The 23,253-nt window shown below is 38.1% G+C and overlaps 1 protein-coding gene across 4 annotated transcripts in view; it reads left to right on the plus strand.

Moving 5' to 3' along the window:
* Nucleotides 1–23,253, plus strand: part of TBC1D31 (TBC1 domain family member 31) — a 68,497-nt gene that overhangs the window by 42,596 nt on the left and 2,648 nt on the right. For all 4 annotated transcript variants that reach the window (XM_038555430.1, XM_038555432.1, XM_038555431.1 and 1 more), the window contains 9 exons: nucleotides 32–211; nucleotides 1,759–1,991; nucleotides 2,446–2,598; nucleotides 3,991–4,126; nucleotides 8,079–8,171; nucleotides 13,268–13,408; nucleotides 15,038–15,232; nucleotides 17,425–17,563; nucleotides 23,104–23,199. In XM_038555430.1, coding sequence (XP_038411358.1) covers nucleotides 32–211; nucleotides 1,759–1,991; nucleotides 2,446–2,598; nucleotides 3,991–4,126; nucleotides 8,079–8,171; nucleotides 13,268–13,408; nucleotides 15,038–15,232; nucleotides 17,425–17,563; nucleotides 23,104–23,199 — 1,366 coding nt within the window. The remainder of the gene's footprint in view (nucleotides 1–31; nucleotides 212–1,758; nucleotides 1,992–2,445; nucleotides 2,599–3,990; nucleotides 4,127–8,078; nucleotides 8,172–13,267; nucleotides 13,409–15,037; nucleotides 15,233–17,424; nucleotides 17,564–23,103; nucleotides 23,200–23,253) is intronic.

A 23,253-nucleotide genomic window follows, 5' to 3' on the forward strand; every position in this document is an offset into this window, starting at 1 on the left:
AAACTAATAAATCTTTCCTTATTTATTTTAGCTGTATGCTTGGCCTCTTCTTGAAACCATTTTTTCAGAAGTACTAACAAGAGAGGAGTGGCTAAAATTATTTGATAATGTATTTTCCAACCATCCTTCATTCCTCCTCATGACTGTTGTAGCCTACAACATATGCTCTAGAGCTCCTTTGCTCAACTGCAGTCTTAAAGATGATTTTGAGGTAAATATCCTTGTTCTTAAGTAATGGTTCTCAAGTTTCATTTATTTCAATTGAAAGATCCATTCATTTATTGAGTACCTGTTGCATGTCAGTTACCAGTGCTGGGTGGGTAGTAATGCAGTACCACATCCTTACTCTGACATAGTTGGTAGATAATCCAACAGGCAATTACAGCACACTATTTGTCTTACAGTCATAGCTTCAGAAAAGAAACATGGTAATATGGAAGTTCCATGCTTGTTGCCTATGTAAAGGATGTTTAACAGGTGGGTCGTTGTTCTGTGTGTGGTTTTATAAGTGACCCATCCAGTCTGTGACAGTCTGGATGCTTATTACACATATGAAATGGTTACTATGAGAATTTTGAGACATAAGAGGAAAGTTACTTAGGAAAGCATGAGAGGAGGTTTTTTAAAGGAGAAGTTCTTGGAGCACCTGGGTAGCTCAGTTGGTTAAGCATCTGCCCTCGGCTCGGGTCATGATCTCAAGGGTCCTGGGATGGAGCCCTACATTGGGCTCCTTGCTCAGTGCGCCTTCCCCCCATCCATGTGTGCTCTCTCGCTATCTGTGTCTCCCTCTCAAATACATAAATAATAAAAGAAGAGGTTCTTTTGGTAGACAAGAGGAATTGGGCTTGCTTGTTATTTATTTTGTGGTTCCTAGCAGACTTTATTTTTTTAAAAGGTTTTTAGTTTTCCTTTTTTTTAAAAAAAAAAAAAAAGATATATTTATTTGAGAGAGAGAGAGAGTGGGTGAGGAGGGACAGAAGGATGAGAGAACCTGAAGCAGACTCCCCACTGAGCTCAAAGCCCAACGAGGGGCTTAGTCTCCCAACTCTTGACATGAGCTGAAATCAAGAGCCAGACTGAGCTATCCAGGTGCCCCCTGTCAAACTTTATTTTTACTTAATGTTCACAAGATACATATATACATATATTTTTTAGAATTTGGACCTGCCGGGAGCACCTGGGTAGCTCAGTGGTTGAGCATCTGCCTTTGACTCAGGGCGTGATCCTGGGGTCCTGGGATCAAGTCCCATGTTGGGCTCCCTGCAGGGAGCCTGCTTCTCCTTCTGCCTATGTCTCCTCTTCTCTCTCTCTGTATGTCTCTCATGAATAAGTAAATAAAATCTTCAAAAAAAAATAATTTGGACCTGCCAGCAGAACAAGATAATGTGGAAACATTTCAAATATTTTGAACGAATCAAGCTAATTTATTTTCATATTTATTTATTTTGGATTTTGCAGAGAAAAAAATCCAAGTGGAAGAGCTTGCTCCATTGTGGGTTGAAGTATTCTTCTAATATAAAGGAGGCCTTTGGTTTGAGTTAAAACTTAAAAAGTATTATTTCAGAAATTTGGTTTTGAAATTTTATTGGACTTTGAAAATATGAAATTGACTCAAAAACTTGGGTTAAGAAAATCTTCAGTGAATTTGCCAAGAAAGAGAGAGAGAAAGAAAATTCATACTTTAAACTCTTGTTTTAATTCTATCTCATAGTTGCTTTGTTATGTAAATCACAATTTAAACACAAAGTTCTCTTACAGTATTTTTTTCATCATCGGAATAACTTGGATATAAGTGTTGTAATTAAGGAAGTTTATCGTCTCATGGATACCACTCCCACTGACATTCATCCAGACAGCATGCTTCATGTTTTTGTGGCACTGACAAAAGGGCAGTATCCAGTATTTAACCAATATCCAAAGTTCATCGTGGACTATCAGACACAGGAGCGAGAAAGAATAAGAAATGATGAATTGGACTACCTGAGGGAGAGGTAATCATGGAATAGTTGTACTTTGTGGGATAGAAGCAAAATCTGTTATAAATATAGACAAAATTCTTATGAAAAACACATGTAAAATATTAAGTATTTGTGTAGAATCAGAGTTTGAAGGCTGGGAATATCTTTAAAGGTATTTAATTCTTGCATATAGAAGTAAAACAATCATATTAATCAGGTATATATTTCGTGTTTTGATTGTTCTTGGACTTAAATTACTCAGTTTTCTTTGTTTGCATTTTTTTCTTTGCATTTTTTGGTGAGACTTACATAGGGCATCCTTTCCAGTGCTTTCTTCCCCTTGAATGAGATAAACTTTAATTTTTGAAAGTAAAAGGCAGTTGTTCAGGGTCTCAAAGGGAAATAGCAATTTACCCTTTCGTGATCACAAATGTATATTGGAGGCTTGTTTGTGTCTGGATGTAATAAGAAGTATTCCCTACTTAAGGCAGATGGTTGAAGATATGCAAGCTGAAGTAGACCAGCAAAGAGTTGAAGATGAAGCTTGGTACCAAAAACAAGAACTCCTTCGTAAAGCTGAAGAAACAAGGAGAGAATTGCTCTTACAGGAGGAGGAGAAGATGGTACAGCAAAGGCAGAGGTATGTGTTACCGCTTTGAGAAAATCTGGACATGTGAGTTAGTCAAATAATTTTTATTTTCTTCTTTATTTTCTATATATATAGCATTACCCACCTGTGGCATTTCCATTAAGCAAAAATATAAGCTAATAAAAAGAAATCTGCATATACCACATTTCAAAAGATTGACATATACTGAAACATAATTCTGAAACTATACTGCACTGCACTATAATTTTGCACTGATTATTCAGAAGTAATACAAGACCTAATGTACCTTGGAGGATGTTATTGGAAACATCATTATACAATAGGCAGAAATGCTCTGTAATACAGTGCTGGGTAAATCACCTTGAGGAAGGCATAATTTTTTAAATTGTGTTTTTTTTTTAATATTTATTTATTTATGATAGAGAGAGAGAGGCAGAGACACAGGAGGAGGGAGAAGCAGGCTCCATGCCAGGAACCCGACGTGGGACTCGATCCCGGGACTCCAGGATCGCACCCTGGGCCAAAGGCAGGAGCTAAACCGCTGAGCCACCCAGGGAGCCCTTAAAATTGTGTTTTAAGCATACTGGCATGACTTGAAAATTGAAACATAAAATGATTATCTCTATGCATTTCATACTTTGGAGGACAGGGTGCTAGAAGTGCTAAATGCTTATTTGAACATACATTAATAAAGCAAAATGTTTAAATTGATTAAGATTATGGGATTCAATAGTAGGGACTCCTGGGTGGCTCAGTGGTTGAGTGTCTGCTTTTAGCTCAGGGCGTGATCCCGGGGTCCACGGATCAGATCGAGTCCCACATCGGGCTCCCTGCATGGAGCCTGCTTCTCCCTCTGCCTATGTTTCTGCCTCTCTCTCTCTCTCTCTCTCTCTCTCTGTTTCTCATGAATAAATAAAATCTTTAAAAAAAAAAAAAAAAGCCTAATCGTTGGGAAACTCACTTCTGTAAGTGTTTACTGATTTTTACTCTTGGTTGGGACTTTATGAAACCAATTTCTAGTGTGGGTTAAAAACAATTACTGAACTGAGCATTAACCTTATACTAAAATTCTGGAAGAGTAAGCCTATGTAATCTTTGGTCACACTGGAGCAATTTTTGTTCTTCTTCAGATAAAGGGTATCGACTGTAGTGAGATGATCTGAATAGACCTGTTATAAGAACTTTTAAATCTGAAATGAATAACCAGTTGTGTGTAGACACATGTCATTTCCATGCATGCAGACATGGGCAGTGTTCACCCATGTGTGGTATACATACCACCATGCCACGGTAGCACCAGTCACACTGGGGCAGTGCACCCTAATACGTGCCAGGCCTTTCATTGTTGGGACACATGTTTCCATTTAAATCTACATTGAGAAATGTGTTGATTTGTTTCTCTTGATGTATTTTGTATTTAAGACTAGCTTCTGTGAAAAGAGAGTTGAAAGTAAAGGAGATGCACTTACAAGATGCTACAAGAAGGCGCTTTCTGAAGCTGCAGCAAGATCAGCATGAGATGGAATTAAGAAGGCTGGACGATGAACTCGAGAGAAAGGTATATGACCACTACTTTTGTGCTCACTTGGGATCACCCTTTACTCTCATTGAACTGTGACCCAAACACCCTCAAGATCAATGTTATTGCTAGAATTCACAAGGAATATTAAATAGCCTCTTTACTTTCACTTTTCCCTAGGCTCTTCTTATTCACTTCCATATTTCATTAATAATTAAAGATTTTAGAAATGCCAAGAAAATTAGTCAGTTTGACTGGCATCCTTGGCGACTACTTCTCGAAAAATAGAAGCATCGATTAACCATTAACTGTGAAGTAGGGGAAATACTCTTTTTTAGTATAAAAATTTGCACATGGCTAATACAAGAAAATTTCTGTCATAAAATGCATGGAGTCAAAACCTTCCCCACTCTTCTCTCCTTTCCTCCCCCAGAGATACACTGAAAAATGGCAATACAGCTTTTCCATTTCTCATGGTTGCCTAGCATTCCATTGTGACTATATTATCGCTTGATTAATCCTTTGCTGTTAGACATTGAGGTGGTTTATAGTGCTTTGCTGTACAAAACGGTGCTAGGTTAGCATTCTCAGTACAAATTGCACTCAGGTTGCACTCATAGTTTTGTTGAGTAAATTCCAAGGTATATCAAATTATTCTCTAGAAATGAACCTACCTATTTTAAGTGTATATATAAGAGTGCTTATACCCTAGTCAATTCAGAGTACATCAGTCTTAATATTTGCCAATCTGATGGGTGCAAATTGTATATTTTAATTTGCCTTTTTTTTTTCTTGCTAGTGAGGTTAAATATCTCCCAAGTTACTTACTATCTTCTGTTTGTAGAACTATAAATTTTATGTCCATATCTTTTGTCCTTTTTTCTATCAGGTTTTTTCCTTATCAATTTACATTGGCTGTTTGTGCCATTTGAGGCAGCAGGATCCAGTAGAGATATGATGTGAGCCACATAGGCAATCTTGTTTTCTAATAGCCACATTAAAAAAAATAAGAAAATAAAAAAGAAACATGAAATTAATATTTAATACAGTAGATTTCCAAGTTATTGTAATATGTAATTAGTACAAAGATGTTATTAATGAGATATATTACTTTTTGTTTATACTAAATCTTGGAAATCTAATAGTTTATATAGTATACCTCAATTTGGACTGGTCACTTTTTTTTATGATTTATTTGGTTTAGAGAGAGTGAGTGGGGGGTAGGAGCAGAGGGAGAGAATCTCAAGCAGACTCCCTGCTGAGTTGCGGAGCCCCATATGGATTTCTGTCCCACGACCCATGAGATTATGACCTACGCCAAAATCACAAGTCAGCCACTTAACTGATGAAGCCACCCAGGCAACCCTGGTTTTAACTTTTTAAATGGTTAAAAGAACTCAAGAAACATAATTTCATGACATGGAAATTATGTGACTTTTTTTTTTTAAGATTTTTTTTTTTTTTTTTTTTTTTTTAATTCATGAGAGACACACAGAGAAAGAGAGAGGCAGGTACACAGCAGAGGAAGAAGCAGACTTCATGCAGGGAACCTGACGTGGGACTCCATCCCGGGTCTCTAGGATCACGTCCTAGGCCGAAGGCAGCACTAAGCCACCTAAGCCACCCAGGCTGCCCTTATGTGACATTTTTAAAAGCATGAAATTCCTATTTCAGTATCCATAAATAAAGTTTTATTGGAATAGTCACACCCATTTGTTGATGAACAAAGTCATTTGCCAACTGATGGTTTATTCAGTGTTAAATCCCCTTATATATCGTATCTCCTCCATTGCTGTGTCTGCTCCTAAGCCAGCACCACACTGAATGACAGTTTCGGAGTGTTTTCCTAACTAGTGGGCCTCATTCCCACTATAAGTTCACCTTTTCAGGATATTCTGCAGTATTCTCAAATGTGTATCATTTTATTTATTTATTTTAAATATTTTATTTATTTATTCATGAGACACAGAGAGAGAGAGAGAGAGAGAGACAGAAATACAGGCAGAGGGAGAAGCAGGCTCCATTCAGGGAGCCCGACACGGGACTCTAGGATCATGCCCTGGACCAAAGGCAGCGCTAAACCGCTGAGCCACTGGGGCTGCCCAAATGTGTATCATTTTAAATGGAGTTTGAGAATCATATCACTTTTTCTTTCCAGATCTCTACCTCACCCCATCCTAGCAGCACTTTTATTAGGATTATTAGGATTGCATTGAATTTATAGTCTCATTTAGGGAGTTTTAAACCTAGTTTTGGTCAAATACTAAGTATTTTTTCAGTCTTTGAAAGTATTTTGCATTCATCTGTATTAGAAATCTATCATCTCTTCTATAGCATGAGATAATACCTTTGTTTTATTTAAAGCCAGTGAATTTTAAATTGGGTTTTGAAAGCTATGTTTCCTTTTCATGATCTCAGTGAATAAATGAGGTTGATAATTCATTATTCTAGAAAAGCATATATTCTTCTCCAAAAGTAGTACAGGCTTAGAACAAACTCTGACCTCTTTATTCCAAACTCTTTGAGATAGTGAAGGCAATTTTTTGTCAAAGAATCCTGTAAAGTCCTTTCAGTTCATATGACCTGGCCTCTGCTTACCCTTCCAGCCTCCTATTCTTCATCTCCCTATTCTGTTCATGAGCTCTGACCCTGCTAAACTGCCAGAGCTTTTCTGCTCCCCGTGCAGGCACCAGCAGGGAAACTGTTTAAGTCCACAGTGACACATTCAAGTGACTGCACATCCATTAGCAGTAAGCAGAGTTGATCTGTGGTTGCTCTGGCACTAAGCTATTTGTATGTCTAAGCAAAAGAGCTTCTCTAATTGAAATTCCTAAAACACATTATTAACTATGCCAAACCTCTCTTCCACCTATTAGAATTTTTACTATTCTTGTTTCATAAACTTGAGCATCCCCACTTTTGACCTCGTTGGCTTTCCCAGTAACCTTCCTAAGTTGAACTGGTCACCGGTCAGTGATTTATTTACTTCTCAGATGCATGTCCTTGTATGTCCCACCGTATTTTCATTTTTACTCTGTTTCTCCAGTAATAGGTATTTGATCTCTTTACAATGTCTAATACTTACACATACAAATAGTAATGCAATTCTTAAATGTTTACTGAATAAACGAATGGGGTTTGATAACTGATGTCATTGGTTTTATTTCTAAAACACATATCTCTCCTAAAAAATGGGGACTTTAAGCAGCCAAGTATTCATTTAAGACCTCTCCTAATATTTTCTAGCCACCTAAAGAGGCCCTTATTCAAATCCTCTCATGTATAAGTGTAAAAAGCTTCCACATAATCAAAATCTGAAGAAAGGTAGACTTTAAATTAGCTAAGTCCAAGCAGAGCACATTTAAAATTGGAGTTACTCTTTGCCAAACTGAATTTATAAAAGTACAGTCACTTACAGGCACCTAGGTGACTCTTGATTTCGGCTCAGGTCATGATCTCAGGGTCATGGGATCAAGCCCTGTGTCAGGCACCATGCTCAGCAGGCAGTCTGCTTGAGGTTCTCTCCCTCTGCCCTTCCCCTCATCCCCCAAAATAAAGAAATCTTAAAAAAAAAAATTTTTTAAGTATAAGCATTTATTCAAAAAGAACATTAAATAATGTTATATTTAATAAGATTAAACATTCTATACTTTTAACCACCGCAAATTTAAATTGCTCAAGTTTTTCTTACTCATAATATTGGCTGATATGGTGTGGTAAGAGCTGCCATCTGTTCTTGCAGTCTGGGTAGATGAGCATATGGTAATTGTACTTTCCTTTTTAGAAAATTAAGCTTAACTTTAACTTAGACATTATTCCTAGATTCTGCAATGAATAGTAATAGACTATCAATTACTCTGGTATCAAAAACCCAATACTTTTTATTTTAAATACTTTTAGTGGGTTATTTGGATTATAAGATTACTAAAGCTGTTAAACAGAAATTATCTTGTCAGTTCTTTTTGGTGTTCACACTGTTGTTTGGCCATAGGTACACATGAGAGATCGAGAAATTGCTACTACAGCCAAAGACCTAGAAATGAGACATCTGGAACTTGAATCACAAAAAAGACTTTATGAGAAGGTATAATTGTCTGTTTCCACCATGGGAGAAGCAGGGTTTATACAAACTCTTTTTAGATTGTATTTATTCATGATTTCATAATGCTCATTTTATTTGTTTTTTTTTTTTTTCTTTTAAGCAGAATATAGTGTCATCCAGGATTGTAAGGTAGCCAGAATGTCTGAATGTACAGTTTGTTGTAATGCTTTAACTCATGTTTCTCTTAGCGACTTGGTCTAGTGTCTGACGTACCAGATGTAAGCCCCAGATTTTGCCTTAGGATCTTCCACCAACTTACTAAGTTTTCTCCCATCTATGTGATAGTGACTACTAAATTAACCTAGTACTTCACAAGGATCTTTATAAGTAAAGTAAATCAGACAAGAGCTTGTAAAGTACTTTTAATTTGAATTCTCTGGAATTAGATTATCAAGTATCTACTTAGAATATATAATTGAGTTTCCAAGACAGTGGAAAAAAGAGTTTTGTTAATATAAATATTTATTATTTGGGAAAAGCATTTTGTTATGCATTTATTTAACGTTGAAACCATAAGTTTTCACTTCCTTCAGCCCTCTTAAAGTGAGATTTTGAAGTCAGTGATAACTGCAAATATGTAACAGGTAACATATGATTGTTCACATTAAATGAGTTTTAAAACATATGTCCTCCATTTGTATCTGCAGCATATTTTGAGTTCCACACTGAACTACTTCTAGAATTGAGCCAGGGATTTACACACTGGCTAGGTCTCCTGTGATTTTGAATTAGATTCAATTCATTTAGGCCAAACCTAAGTTTACTTTTTCCCTGTTTTTTCTTTGGGGAGATGGGTGGTGGCACCAATGGAGCATGATTTCAGAATTAGCAGAAAATTTGCAAGAAAAATACTAAGAATTTCCAAATATGTTTCTCTCAGAAATATTGAATCAAATATTAACATCTTGTTAAATTAGCATTATCCTTCCCTTCCTGTCTATGCCTTGATACCCCTTCACCCCTAAATGCTTCAGTGTATATTTCTTAAGACTAAGGAATATTTATCGCATGACCACAAAACAATTATCAAAATCAGGAAATGAACATATTATTGTTATCTATTTTATCAGTTGTAAAAATGTCCTTTAGTGCAAAAGAAAATCTCAGATGATTCATTTTTTTCAGTTGTCATGTCTCTTTTAGTCTCCTTTATGTTGGCACCACTCATGAGTCTGTCTTTATAACTTGATATTTTTGAAGCATTTGGCCAGATATTTTGTAGACTGTCCCTCAGTTGATGTTTGTTGTTTCCTTATGATAAGATTCAACTTAAGTGCTTTGGACAGGAATGCCCTACAAGTGACACTGAGTTTCTTTCTACATATCATCATCATTTTTGCCCTCTTTTGAGGAAAGTATTTATTAAGCAAACTAATAGAGTTAGAGAAGACTGAGCCTACTCAATAAAACTAATTCATAAAATCATGAACTTTATCTGGTCTGTTAGATTCGGATGTGCAGCTCCTGCCTTTTTCATCAATTTTAGTAATTAATATTTTATCTGCCAAACTTAGCTCTTACATTAGTTTGATTAACTGCGTCTATTTGTAAACAAACTATATCCCAGAAAACAGACAATATTGTGATGACTCTTATTGGAAATATATGCTCAATATCCCATGTATATCTAATTTGAATTTAAAAAATTAACAAAAGAATAAAATGAAGCAAAAAAAAAAAAAAAAAAGAATAAAATGAAGCACAAACAAGCACATACTGACCTCTGATCCTGAATCCATCTCCTTCATCTCCTAGGACCCTGCTTCATCAAGTCCAATTTCTGCATTTCTCTTGGTCTCTCTCAAGCACATGTACTTTCTACTTGGTGTAGGACCACCCTTGCCAAGACTGCTGTGAGAATTAAATGAATTAATATCTATATGTCAGTGACAGGAGTCCCCAAGACTATCCTAAGGTTCAGTGATTTGCTAGAAGGACTCACAGAACTCAGAATTGTTATACTCATGGTTATGGTTTATTACAGTGGAAGGATACAGAATAAATTCAACAAAGATAGGGGGCACCTGGCTGGTTCAGTCAGTGGAACATGCAACTCTTGATCTCAGGGTCATGAGTTTGAGCCCCACAATGGGTATAGAGATTACTTAAACAACAACAAAACGCCTCAGCAATGGTAAAAGGCACCTAGGGTAGAGTCCAGGAGAGAATAGGCACAAGCTTCCCCTTGTCCTTTCCCAGTGGAGTCATACAGATAGTGCTTAATTTTGCCAGCAAGGATGTATGACAACAGAGTACTGCCAACAGGCATGGAGTGGGTACATGGCTGACCCTCCTTACTTGCTCTGCAGAGGTCAGGCTGATAAGGGTGACCCAAGGCTCCTACCATAAGTCACATTATTAACATCTAGCAGAGCCCAAGACCCCACATATATAGAGATACCCTTATCAGACAGGGTATTCCAGGGGTTTAGAGCTGGTCAAGGGCTAATCTTTTCTTTGGAATGTGCAGGATTTGAATAATTCAGGCTACTGAGTTACCCCTTTACTACACAGATGGGCACCAGCTGGGCGAGTATTATTAATTTCCCATCATTGCCCCTTGGCCAAAAACGCTCTACACTTTGACAAAATGAATCGACAACTTCCTTCCCCTGATTCTTTAAATCACCACCCTGTCTTCCTTCCTCTACTGTTTGTAAATGTCCATTGTTTTCCTCCTAATCTCTGCATATACATTGTTTTACCTCTTGTGGAGTAACTAAGATTCTGTATTCTTTTCTTTTTTACTTAATAAAATCCTTTTTCTAAATGACTCCATATCTTGGTATTGTCATTTGTAATAGATATTGATGAACTATAACTTATTTAAATCTATTTTCTGTTGTTGGGTGCTTAAGTAGTTTACAGGTTTTGGCAATAAACTTCTTCATACAAATATCTTCTCTGCATATAATTATAAACATTTTTATTTTTCATTATGAAGGTAATTATGTTGCCAGTAGATCATTGGAAAACTAGAATAAATCTCTAAATTGGGAAATAAAAAAAATAATAAATAAAATAAAATAAATTGGGAAATAACTGCTAATACCATCAAGTGAGATTATTTGGTACATACAATTAGTAGTTTGCTTTTTTAACTTAAATATTCATGAATATTGTTTGCTGTCCTTCCCTACAACCACTGCACTCATTAGCACTCATTCTCCTGACTCTGGCAAGCACTTATTTTATTCTCTATCTCTATGGATTTGCCTATTCTGACATTTCATGTAAGTGCATGCAATCATACAATGTATAGTCTTTTGTGACTGTTTTCTTTCATGTAGCATAATGTTTTCAAGGTTTATACATGTAGCATCCTGAGTTAGTACTTCATTCCTTTTTGTGGCCGAATAATATTCTGTCATATGGATAAAACCACATTCTGTGGAGATTTGGGTTGTTTCCACTTTTTGGCTATGATAGGTCACACTGCTGTGAACATTCACATACAGCTTTTTGTTTGAACATACATTTTCTATTATCTTAGATATATACCTAGGAGTGTAGAATTCTCATTTCTGTACATTCTTGTCAACAATTGTTATTGTCTGTCCTTTTGATAAAAGCCATACTAGTGCGTATATAGCGGTATCGTGTGGTTTTGATTTGCATTTTTTAATGACTGATGATGCTAGTCATAGTGATGCTTTCATGTTTATTGGCCATTTTTATGGTGCTCTTTGGAGAGAGAGAAACTGTTGGTTTTTAATATCTCATATAATTTTTTGTCGAAAACTATATATTTTAGGGGCACCTGGGTGGCTCAGTTAAGCATAAACACCTCTTTGGCTCAGGTCATGATCTCAGGGTCTTGGGATTGAGCCCAACTCAGGCTCCCTGCTCAGTGGGAACTCAGCTTCTCCTTCTGCCCCTCTTCTCTCTCTCTCAAATCTTTAAAAAAAGAAAAGAAAACTAGGTCTTTTAAAATAATGTGGCAGTTCTGAAAATCAGATTCTCCTCCCACCTCAGGGTTTCTTGTCCTTAATGACTTTTCTGAATTAAATCTGTAAAGTTTAATTTATAGAATTCAATTAAAGTCTTAACTCAGTTCTAGTGACTATATAGAGATTTCCTTAGTTGCCTGAACCAATTAGCTCCTAGTCTTTGCCAAGGGACTCTGTGTGCACTGTGTTGGACCATGCCTTCAACATTTAGCTACGTAGTTCAGAACTCTTAGATTTCACTTCCTGACTGTGCAATACCTCAGTTCACCAGACTTGAAAGCTCAGGACCTTCTCAGATCTGAGCATTCACATAGCCCTTGGCATATATACAGCCTTACACATGCATATGGACTTTTAGGGTCCTAGGAATCTATCAGAGCTTTTCAAAGTCCCCAGCAGACATCTGCTTCTCCAACTTTTTCTGTAAAGCCTTTTGATTAACTTATGGTTTGCACTGAGATCTACTGCCCAAGACAGCCAAGATGTTCAACAGGTTCCTCTGATGTTTTTCAGCAAATGTCCCCAGGGAAAAGACTGTTCAAAGTAATGAGTTCTTAATAAGGACAAATAAAGACAGCCTTGGAAGAGAGTTCTTCCAAAATCAGCAAATAGGTCAAATGGTGACAATCATGGGAGAATGGGAGTTTGAAGGAGCTCCTAGTCCATCTTGCCCCTTCCACAGGCTGCCAGGCTGCTGGTTTTCAAGGCTAATGCAGAGCTAAGGGGTGGGGTGGGACTAGGAATAATGCAACTTAAAAATGCCCTAAGGCTTATTCTTTTTACCAAGATTCAGCCATTTTTATGAGTGAATGCTCCCCAAATTGCTGTAAGCCTTTGGTTAGTTTCCAGAGTTCTGAAAAAATTGATTTTACCAGTGTTCTTAGTACTTTTTTGGATGAGAGAATTTTCAGAAGTCCTTTCTTGTATTGTCACTGATGTCACTTCTGTTTGCTTTTGTCTTTGAAAACTAGAGAACTACAATTTTTTATTTGTGTGCTAGTATTAAAGGGGAAAAAAGTCATTTTGTGTTCTAGCATTATTATATAGATTTGTTCTAGCGTTGTTATATAGATATAATCTATATATATTCTATAGATTTTTTTTTTTACAAATGCTTTTTTTTAACAGAATCTTATTAGAAATCAGGAAGCTGTTGCAAAAGAAATGAGAGAAGATACAGATGCCTACAGACGAAAAGTGGATCTTGAAGAACATATGTTTCATAAACTGATAGAAACCGGTCAAACTCAGAACCAAAAAACTCACAAGGTAAAAATATGGCAAATCTAGCATATAGAGGGGGGAGGAATCCCCATCTGTCATCCTTTTATGTATTTATTTTTTCCCTGCCCCCATCAGTCATCCTTTCAAAAGAAGAAATTCACAATCGCGCTCTGTGAAGTTGAGTTAATTCATTTCTTTGTTTCAGTTATCACAATTCCTAGAATCTCACATTATTTTTACAGGTCACTCACTTCACTGCCAGACATAAACATGTATCTTTTATAGTCTTTGAGAATTTTAAGACTTAGAAGAAAATACGAGGGAAATAGTAACGTTATAAATACAAACCCACTGTGTTAATGTCTCAGAAATTGTCCCTGAGTAAATTAGTTACAAAACATCAGGTCTTTGCCTGGTATATATAAGCCAGCATTTCCAAAGTATGTTCTGTAGAATATTAATAACTATGACACAATAAAATGGGGAGTGGCAATAAGTATTAGAGGTGCTTTGGGTTTTTTGTTTTTTAAAGATTTTATTTATTTGAGAGAAAGTGAGAGAAAGCACAAGTGAGGGGGAGAGGGAAAGGGAGAGGGAGAAGCATCAGGGCTCCCTGATGACACTGAAGAGCTAGGGAGAAATCAGGAAGTAGATAACTGGCTGGGGTGTGTTCCTTTTCAGGCTGCTACAAGAGGCTCCATTCCAGGACCCTAAGATTATGACCTGAGCCGAAGGCAGATGCTCAACTGACTGAGCCACCCCAGCAGTGCTGTTTAAATTTAGGGGCTTTTTTCCTGCCAAATTTGAGGATATGATACATTGTGAATCTTTAAGAAAATTTCCCAAACTTATTTTGTAGAATTTCTGTGGAGTACCCTTTCAGAAATGCTGGCTTACATGAATTGAAATAGAATTTGAGAACTTCCGGAAAGAACTTTCTCTATTATCCAGTTAACAAAATTCTAAATGAGTCTGTAGCAAGGCCTGGCCCTGGTCCAAAGCCAGGAATAGTGTAATGTTTCCCTACCTTCTGTTCAATAACAGTCCCTTAGGTGATCCCACTGGAATAGCCTACCATTTATTTTTCCTTATAGGCTTTTGTCCACAGTGTAAGAATGGGCTCTTCTGACTCCTTTTCAAAAGGTTGAAACATGGAAATTGTTTAATCCCCCTTATTACCTAACCTTGAAATTCTCAACCTTGACTATACATTAGAATTATCTTTGTAAAAAAGTTTTAATATCCTGCTACCCCAGAGATTGATATAATTGGTTTGTGCTGGGTCCTGGATACTCAGCATCCAGTTTGTTTTAAACACTGTGAGGTGATTCTAATATGCAGCCAGGGTTACAAACAGGTACCGGAGGGGTGCCTGAGTGGCTCAGTCAGTTTGGGAGTCAGTTTGACTCTTGGTTTCAGCTCACATGATCTCTGGGTCATGAGATCAAGCCCCACTTCGGGCTCCATGCTCAGTGAAGAGTCTGCTTAAGATTCTCTCTCTCCTTCTGTCTCCCTGCCACGCTCTTTCTCTCCCTCTCTCTCTCTCAAATAAATAAATCCTAAAAAAAAAAAAAAAAAAAAAAAGTTCCCCTAGACACTTGGATGCATTGAATGGATATACTGTATTTTATATATAATCTGACCTTGTTTCTGAAATTTGTAAATATTTCTTAGTTAATTGAAGAAAATTTGGCAAAAGCTGAGCAAGCGTGTCTAAATGCAGACTGGCGAATTCAAGCTTTACATAAACAAAGATGTGACGATCTGCAGCGAAGCGAGTGTTACCAGGAAGTGGCCAGACTCCTTCGGGAAAACAGACGGAAAGAAACAGAAGTATTAAACTCAATGATGGGGGAGGAAGCTAAAAAGGTAAGAACGGTGTCACAAACTTTTTGTTATCATTTGAGTTTTGAAATATTACATCATCAAATGACAAAAGCATCAAACCAGATAAATTTGGATAAATAAGATCTTAAAAATAATCTAGTTTTAATAGGTTATTTACAGAGAAGAAATCTAACATGATACCGAAAATGACTAGGCATTACATTAGTGCCTCTCAACTTCTCAGCTTCCTGCAGTGGATTTGTTCTGGCTGATGGGATAATATTACTAACATTACCTATTTTTTTAAAGATTTTATTTATTAATTCATGAGAGACAGAGAGAGGCAGAGACATAGGCAGAGGGAGAAGCAGGTTCCATGCAGGGAACCTGATGTGGAACTTGATCCCAGAACCCCGGGATCACGCCCCGAGCCAAAGGCAGATGCTCAACCACTGAGCCACCCAGGCATCCCTAACATTACCTAATTCTTGATTATTAAAATGTTAACGATATTTAAACAGTTAGGAATTATATGTAACTGCTACTAACAAAAGCCGAACTAATAGTGACTATAAGCAAGATAGGAAGTGTTTTACTTTTTCACATGAAAGAAGTCTGGAGGTAGGAAGTCCAGAGTTGCTTTCCTGACTCCAAGGTCATTAGGGAAAGTGGCCCCTTCAGTCTTTCTGTGTTGCTTCCTTTCCTGGTGTACAACTGTCTTTCTCAAGGATAGCTTACCGTCCCAATATGACTGCTGCACTTCCAGTGATCACATATGCATTCCAGCAGCAAGAAGAAAGTAGGGCAGACGTATAAAGGTCCAACTCTCAGCTGAGACAACCCTATAATTCCTTTCCAGAAGTCCCGTGTCACATTTCTAGCTACAATTTGCCTGCGAAGGATGTTGGGAAATATGGTATTTTTAGCAGGGAGCATCATCATCCCAAATAAATTTAGAGTTCTTTTCCCATAAAAGAATTAGAGAATGGATTTTGAGGAGGAGCCTAAGAGTTTATGTCATGTTACACAAATGTGTCCTTTGGTTGATCCCGTGAGCAGCTCTGGCACCCACGCTCTACAGATCTTACTGCAGACAAAGCAGGCCTCCCTGATGACACTGAAGAGCTAGGGAGAAATCAGGAAGTAGATAACTGGCTGGGGTGCGTTCCTTTTCAGGCTGCTCTATCGTGATATCTACTCTGAAAGCTTTTTATAATATATTTCCTTCAAGTCACTACTCCTGTTCATGTTCCTGCTACCCCATCTGAGGGGTACGTGGCCCTGAGAACACTTTGAGTGCCCCCTGCGGCTATTCTCCTCGGGAAAGTTATGGTGGAGGTCCATGTCTTCAAGGGTTGCTGACATCAGCTCTAGAGTGTGCCAGATTCGATGCTGCTCTTCGTTGAGTAAAATGGTATAGATAAGAGTAGACTCAGAATCACTGTGAGGAGTTTCCCTGTTTTACAGAGATCCTCCTTTGTATCTGGTATCCTTGGTCCTCAACCTGAGGATCCTGAGGATCCTCCCCTCCTCCTCAGTAACAGGAAAGAACTGGATTTCTGTGGTCCTTCCTAGCCCTAATGATTCTTTAAAGTTCTGTTATTTTCTGCTTTAGCAATTCTCTAACATAAAAATCGTATGTGTGTTTGCATAGAAGAGCTGCAGCATGGAACACTGACGAACTTTAGGGGTTGTATGATATCTTAAAGGGATTATTGTAATTGCCCTTGAGCTAATTTTGAGATAATCCTTTTCTCACTGTAGGAAAGAGAAAGCAAGGGTTAATAGAAATTCCTTTACTTCCCCATGGTTGGTGTAAATACCAGAACTGGGCAAAGAATTCATTCTCTGCACATTGTAGATTTTAATATTAAGGGATAGCATTCAAATTAAGTAAGACCATTGTCATGAATTTTAAAAAGCTGCTTAATCTCTTAAGATTTGACATTTGAAATGTATTGAAATGACTTGTTATTCCAAAGACAGGAGACACCTATCTGTGCATTTTGGCACCCTGAAGTCCTGAGTGCTACCTGAGAAGTGCCTCTGTCTTTTAGGGTCTTCAGCAGTCCTGGGCAAAGACAGGCACTCAAGTTACCCTGAAACCAAACAGATCCTACATGCCATGGACTCCAAAGGAAGTGAAGTAAACAGAAAGGGCTTATTTCACTGTAGAAACTGACATTACCCCAATTTTTGGTGATTTTTATTTTCTCTCATTTATCTGCATATAGTGGCAAGAAGCTGAAGAAAAAGACTTCCATTTGAAATCAGAAAAGAAAGCTTCAGCTCTCTCAGATGCATCTAGAAAGTGGTTTCTACAGAAAGAGATAAATGATGCTTTAGAACATGCAGAACATCCATGTACTAAAGGTGAGTATCCATGAGTGCCTTTCTTTTCTTGATAGTACAGATTCATTCATTTGATGTGATCTGCTGTCATGAATAAATCCCTGAGGTGTAGTTTATTCAAATTATTTCTTAGCTGAAAGGTGATCACTAGTCACCATTTCTTTGGTTGCTGGGGCTTGTTTTAAAAAAAAAACAAACAAACAAAATAGCTCCAATCAAGAAAAATCTCTCAACCATTCTGTACAATTCTGTTTTATTTCATGGATTTATTTCCTGCCATCTCCTTAATCTAGCGGAATCTCATTTATTCCCAAAGTGCTATTTCTAGTTTATTTTGGTAAAAATTTGTGCTTTGCCAATAGCTGGTCCTCAAAACAGTAAAGTAGCACAAGGAAACTTAGTATAACTATTAGGTTTTGGTGTGGGGCTTACAATGGCATCAAGTGAAAACCTAAATTACTTAGAATTTTTAAATATAGTGAACTTTTTTTTACTACGTTTTGTATTGTTCCATCTTTTTTTTTTAAGATTTTATTTATTTATTTATTCATGAAAGACACAGAGGCAGAGACATAGGCAGAGAGAGAAGCAGGCTCTATGCAGGGAGCCAAATGTGGGACTCAATCCCAGGACTCCAGGATCACGACCTGAGCCAAAAGCAGACAGACACTCAACCACTGAGCCACCCAGGCATCCCTGTTCTCTTCCCATCTTTTATAATGTATATGGATTACTTTTTTTAGAAACTGTCTTACTGATAAATAATTCACAAGCTATTTGATTTACCTATTTGAAGTATATAATTTTATGGTATTATACTGCCATAAGTAAAAAAATATATATATTTGGGGTCTTCTCACCATGCTACCTCAATTTTTTTTAACTTTCCTAAATTTCACCAATGAGAGATAATTTGGTTAATAATCATCCATTTTTCAAAAGGCAAATGTGTAAGGATTTTTCATTTTCTTAATCAGGGTGTATAAATGAAATCAGAGTCATTTGCTCTTACCACTAGGAGATAATCAGCTGTAATTAGGAAAATGGCATTTTGATTGTAGGCACTCAGGATTGGTTTGTCACTCAGGGCCTAGAATGGAGGCATCAGGAAGTAAGAAGCAGATTAGAGTGTGCCAATGATGGGTCATTTATTTAAATTTTTAATAAGAACGGGGTGCACCTAGATGGCTCCATTGGGTTAAGCGTCTGACTCTTGACTTTCGCTCAGGTCATTATCTCAGGGCCATGGGATCGAGCCCTGCATCAGACACTATGCTCAGCATGGAGTCTGCTTGAGATTCTCTCCCTTGCTCTCTGCCCTCCCCCCCATTCATTCTCTCTCTTGCTCTCTCTCTCAAATAAATAAATCTTTAAAAATAAGTAAAATTTTTGCTTATTGTCAAATCTTTATTAGCAGTGAAAAGGAAATTCTTAGTATTTTCTAGAAAACAGAACCTTCCGGACAATGTGAATGGCCCTTGCTACCCCTAAAATCCCATGTCCATAAACTTAAAATTGTAGCTGAATAGCTATGTCCTATAAAATGATATTTAGCATAGAGTTTTAAATGGGCAAAGGATTTGAATATACATTTCTCCAAAGAAGATACACATGGCCACAGTACACACAGGAAAAGATATTTATCTTCATCAGTTAATAGGATATATAATTTATATAATATAATATAAACCAAACCACGATGAGGAAAAAAATTTAAAAATACAAAAACAGGGGCACCGGGATCCCTGGGTGGCGCAGCGGTTTGGCGCCTGCCTTTGGCCCAGGGCGCGATCCTGGAGACCCGGGATCGAATCCCACGTCGGGCTCTCGGTGCATGGAGCCTGCTTCTCCCTCTGCCTGTGTCTCTGCCTCTCTCTCTCTCTCCCTCTGTTACTATCATAAATAAATAAAAATTAAAAAAAAAACAAAACAAAACAAAACAAAAAAAACGGGCACCTGGGTGGGTGGCTCAGTCAATTAAGCATCTGCCTTTGGCTCAGGCATGATCTCAGGGTCCTGGGATCAAGCCCTGAGTCAGCTCCCAGCTTAGTGAGGAATCTGCTTCTCCCCCTGCTTATGTGCTTTTCTCTCTCTCACTCTCTCTCTCTCAAATGAATAATAAATAAAATCTTTTTTAAAAAATTTTAATAAATAAATACAAATAAAAAAACAGAATGAGGTACTATTTCATACTCATTAGCGTGACAATAATCAAACATAGCAAGTATTGACAAGGATCAGAGAGAAATGGGAACAGTGCTGATGGGAGTATAAAATGGCAGCCACTCTGGGAAATAGTCTGGTGGTTACTCAGTAGGTTAAACCTAGAGTGGCTGTATGACCCAGCAGATGCGCTTGTAGGTGTGTACCTAAGAGACTCAGAAATGTGTTCATACAAAAACCTGGACAGGAATGTGCATAGCGTCATTACTAGTAATAGCTGAAAAGTATAAATAACTTGAATATACATCAAACGAGGAATGGATCAACAAAATCTAGCCTGTGCATATGATGGAAATTTATTTAGCAATAAAAAGGAATTAAGTACAAATTTATGTTGTAAATGGATAAACCTTGAAAACTCTGCTAAGTTTAAGGAGCCAGATATAAAGGAATACATATCATTTGATTTTCACGGGGGTCGGGAGGGTACTACTAATGGATGTAGAGGACTTGGGGGGACGGAAGTGCTCTAGAGTTAGTGGTGATGGTTGCACAACTCTGAATACACTGAGAACACTGAACTGTGCATTTTAACGGAGTGAATTTTATGGTACGTGGATTACATCTCAATGAAACTGTTACTTTAAAAAAAAGATGTTAGTAAATGCTGTTATCATGTGGGGCCATTGGACCAGGTTTTTAATCACTAGGTCTTTAAAGAAAGGGATGGACTTGGAGCAACAGGGAGCACACTTCAGAGGGAGGACTGCATGATGCGTGCAGTGCAGGATCCCCAATTGGGTGGCAGGGGCGCACTGGATCCTAGTCCCAGCTTTATGGTAAATGAACACAGAAGTTTAAAGATTAATTGGTTGGTTGGTTGATTGATTTGAGAGAGAGAATACAAGCAGTGGGGAGAGGCAGAAGGAGAGAGAGAGAAGTGGACGCCCCACTGAGGATGGAGCCCCATGTGGGCTTGATCTCAGGACCCAGAGACCATGACTTGAACCCAAGGCAGACACCCCAACCCAACTGAGCCACCCAGGTCCCCCCAAACACAAGAGTTTAAATAAGTGATGCTAGAGTCACTGGATTTATTCAGAAATGGTGACTGGTCTTCAGTTTCCTCATTTGTAAAATGAGAGCATTATAGACCAGGTGATCTTTAATTTTGTTCCAGTGCACCGTTTTCTAGCCATTTATGGTTTGTGGACCCCTCTGAGACTCTTCCAGAAACATGCACATACAAATAGACACACAGAACTTTCCTTTATAATTGTTGTGGATTCACCAGCTTCAGCCTCCATGAACTCTGCTTGTACATGACAGAACTTGTTAGATGTGATTAATCAGCGGCCCGAAGTTGCCTGCTGTGGTGAGATGTTAGACCAGCTGGAGCAGAGAACGCGTGTGCAGGATAGTTAGAGATATCACTGGAAAGCGAGAGGAGAGGGACCTTCAGTGCCAGGCTCAGGAAGTGGGCCACATCCTCTTTGCCTTCCTGGCTACACAGCAGAATGACCTGGAAACTCTACAGTGGGGCCTACCTCCTGGGTAAAGAAATTGGTACCTGGCATTAGGAGAAGGGAGGAATTTTAGTTTGTATCTTTGGTTCCTTTTGAATTTTGTGGTCCCCTTAATACAAATTCAGCAAATACATACTGATTTAAACTGATAAGAGTCCCCTTTGGGGCTTTAAAATATATTACATTGGGGAATCCCTGAGTGACTCAGTGGTTTAGCGCCACCTTCAGCCCAGGATGTGATCCTGGAGATTCTGGATCGAGTCCCACGTCAGGCTCTCTACATGGAGCCTGCTTCTCCCTCTGCCTGTGTCTCTGCCTCTGTGTGTGTGTGTGTGTGTGTGTGTGTCTCTCATGAATAAATAAATAAAATCTTTAAAAAATAAAATAAAATATATTACATTAAATGAAGAATAAGAACAAGTTGTACTCCAAAAGGTACAGGAAAGGAATTTTGAGTTTTTGCTTTATTCTTTATGTGTTCAAATGTGTTACTTCTAGCATTTTTTTTAATTGAAGATTTTTAAAAACCCACATATTGAGGATCTCATCAACAGTGAATTAATGTGGTAGATCTAGGATAGAAGCTAGGAAGCTGGAATTTTGTTTTAAAATTTCATAGGTTAATCTGCTCAGCCAGTGTTTAAAGCATGGCTGTAGGCAAAGGGAACCATTCGGTGCTGGAACAGAGGTAATGTTTACACCATGGCCCTTGGGGGAGAAGTAAACAGCCAGGGGCAGGCTGGCTCTTGGAGGACAAATGAGAGACCAGGGACAGTGAGGTCTCAGATGTGGAAGGATCCAGAGAACCAGCATCTACTGTGTGAATCATCTGCAACATCGCAGTAGCGAATAGTGGTTTTACAGTTTATGCCAGGATATTACGGAGCTGGCGAGCTCACCACCTGATTCCATTTCTGCCAGTATTATATTTACAAGCTATGTCTCCTTATGTAAAATTCAATATGCCTTTTTTTTTTTTAATTCTCTCATTAGAAACAGTTCTTTGGAGCAAATGCAGATTACATCTACTACCTCTGCCTCATGACAGCCCTTCAGATATTTGAAGATGACTCTTACGTTCCATTTCCCCACACCAGTTCAAATTAGTCATTTGGTAATCAGCCCCAAATAGTCTTAATGACTCATTGAGCTAAAACTGTGAGTTAAAACCATTTGCTAAAGCCCTCGAGATCAGGTAAAAAGCAGGCATCTTAATGAGTCAGTGTAACTCAGACAGTCTGGACCTGAGTCTTGGAGGCTTGGACTCCAGGGATGGGAGTAGAAAGGGACAGTCATGACTCTTGTTAGGATGAAAAATCAAAAAAAGATCTTAGTGTCTTACTGAAAAGCTGTAGGAGTTGGGGAACAGTGAAAACAGAGCTGAGGGGCCTGTATAACTTATGAGATGAGAATGATTGATTAAAAAACCGGGGAAGGTACCGTCGGTGCCGGAACCCTGCTCTGCTCGCTGTTCTGGAAGGTTTCAGGGTAGCCAGTCTGCTTCTTGCTGGTTCTCGCTTGCTCTCCGTTGCTGCAATGAGGCCCTGCCCTGTGGAAGCCACCAGGGGATGGGCTCGCTCATCAGTTTTTCATAATCTTTTCCACGAAACATTTGGAATCTGTGTCCTAACGTCTCTACTTTTGAGTTGTTTGTTGGCTTTTTGTTTTAGCTAAAGGTGTTTTTAAAATATTTCGCCAAAACTTCAGCTCTGAACTGCACTTACCCTGCCTTTAATGGGGACAGCACTCTTCTCAGAATAGAAGTCGGGCTTTTCATCCTTGGCAACTGTAATTTCCTAGGGACCATTTTGAATTAAGAAAGGCTTTCCACTCACTCCTAATGTCTTCTGTATCTCCTCACTTTTCTAACAGGAGTGCCCAGGTACCAAAATGGACAGGTCGTCTCCACCTGTTTGTCTAGAACCTCGCAATTAAATGACATTTCGGAAGCGGATTCCTCAACATGTCGTAAGTTGATAAGCAAGAAATATTTCTTCCAGCATTGAAAATTTAGCATTAAGG

This window comes from Canis lupus, chromosome 13, assembly GCF_011100685.1.
Source record: "Canis lupus familiaris isolate Mischka breed German Shepherd chromosome 13, alternate assembly UU_Cfam_GSD_1.0, whole genome shotgun sequence".
Classification (NCBI taxonomy): Eukaryota; Metazoa; Chordata; class Mammalia; order Carnivora; family Canidae; genus Canis; species Canis lupus.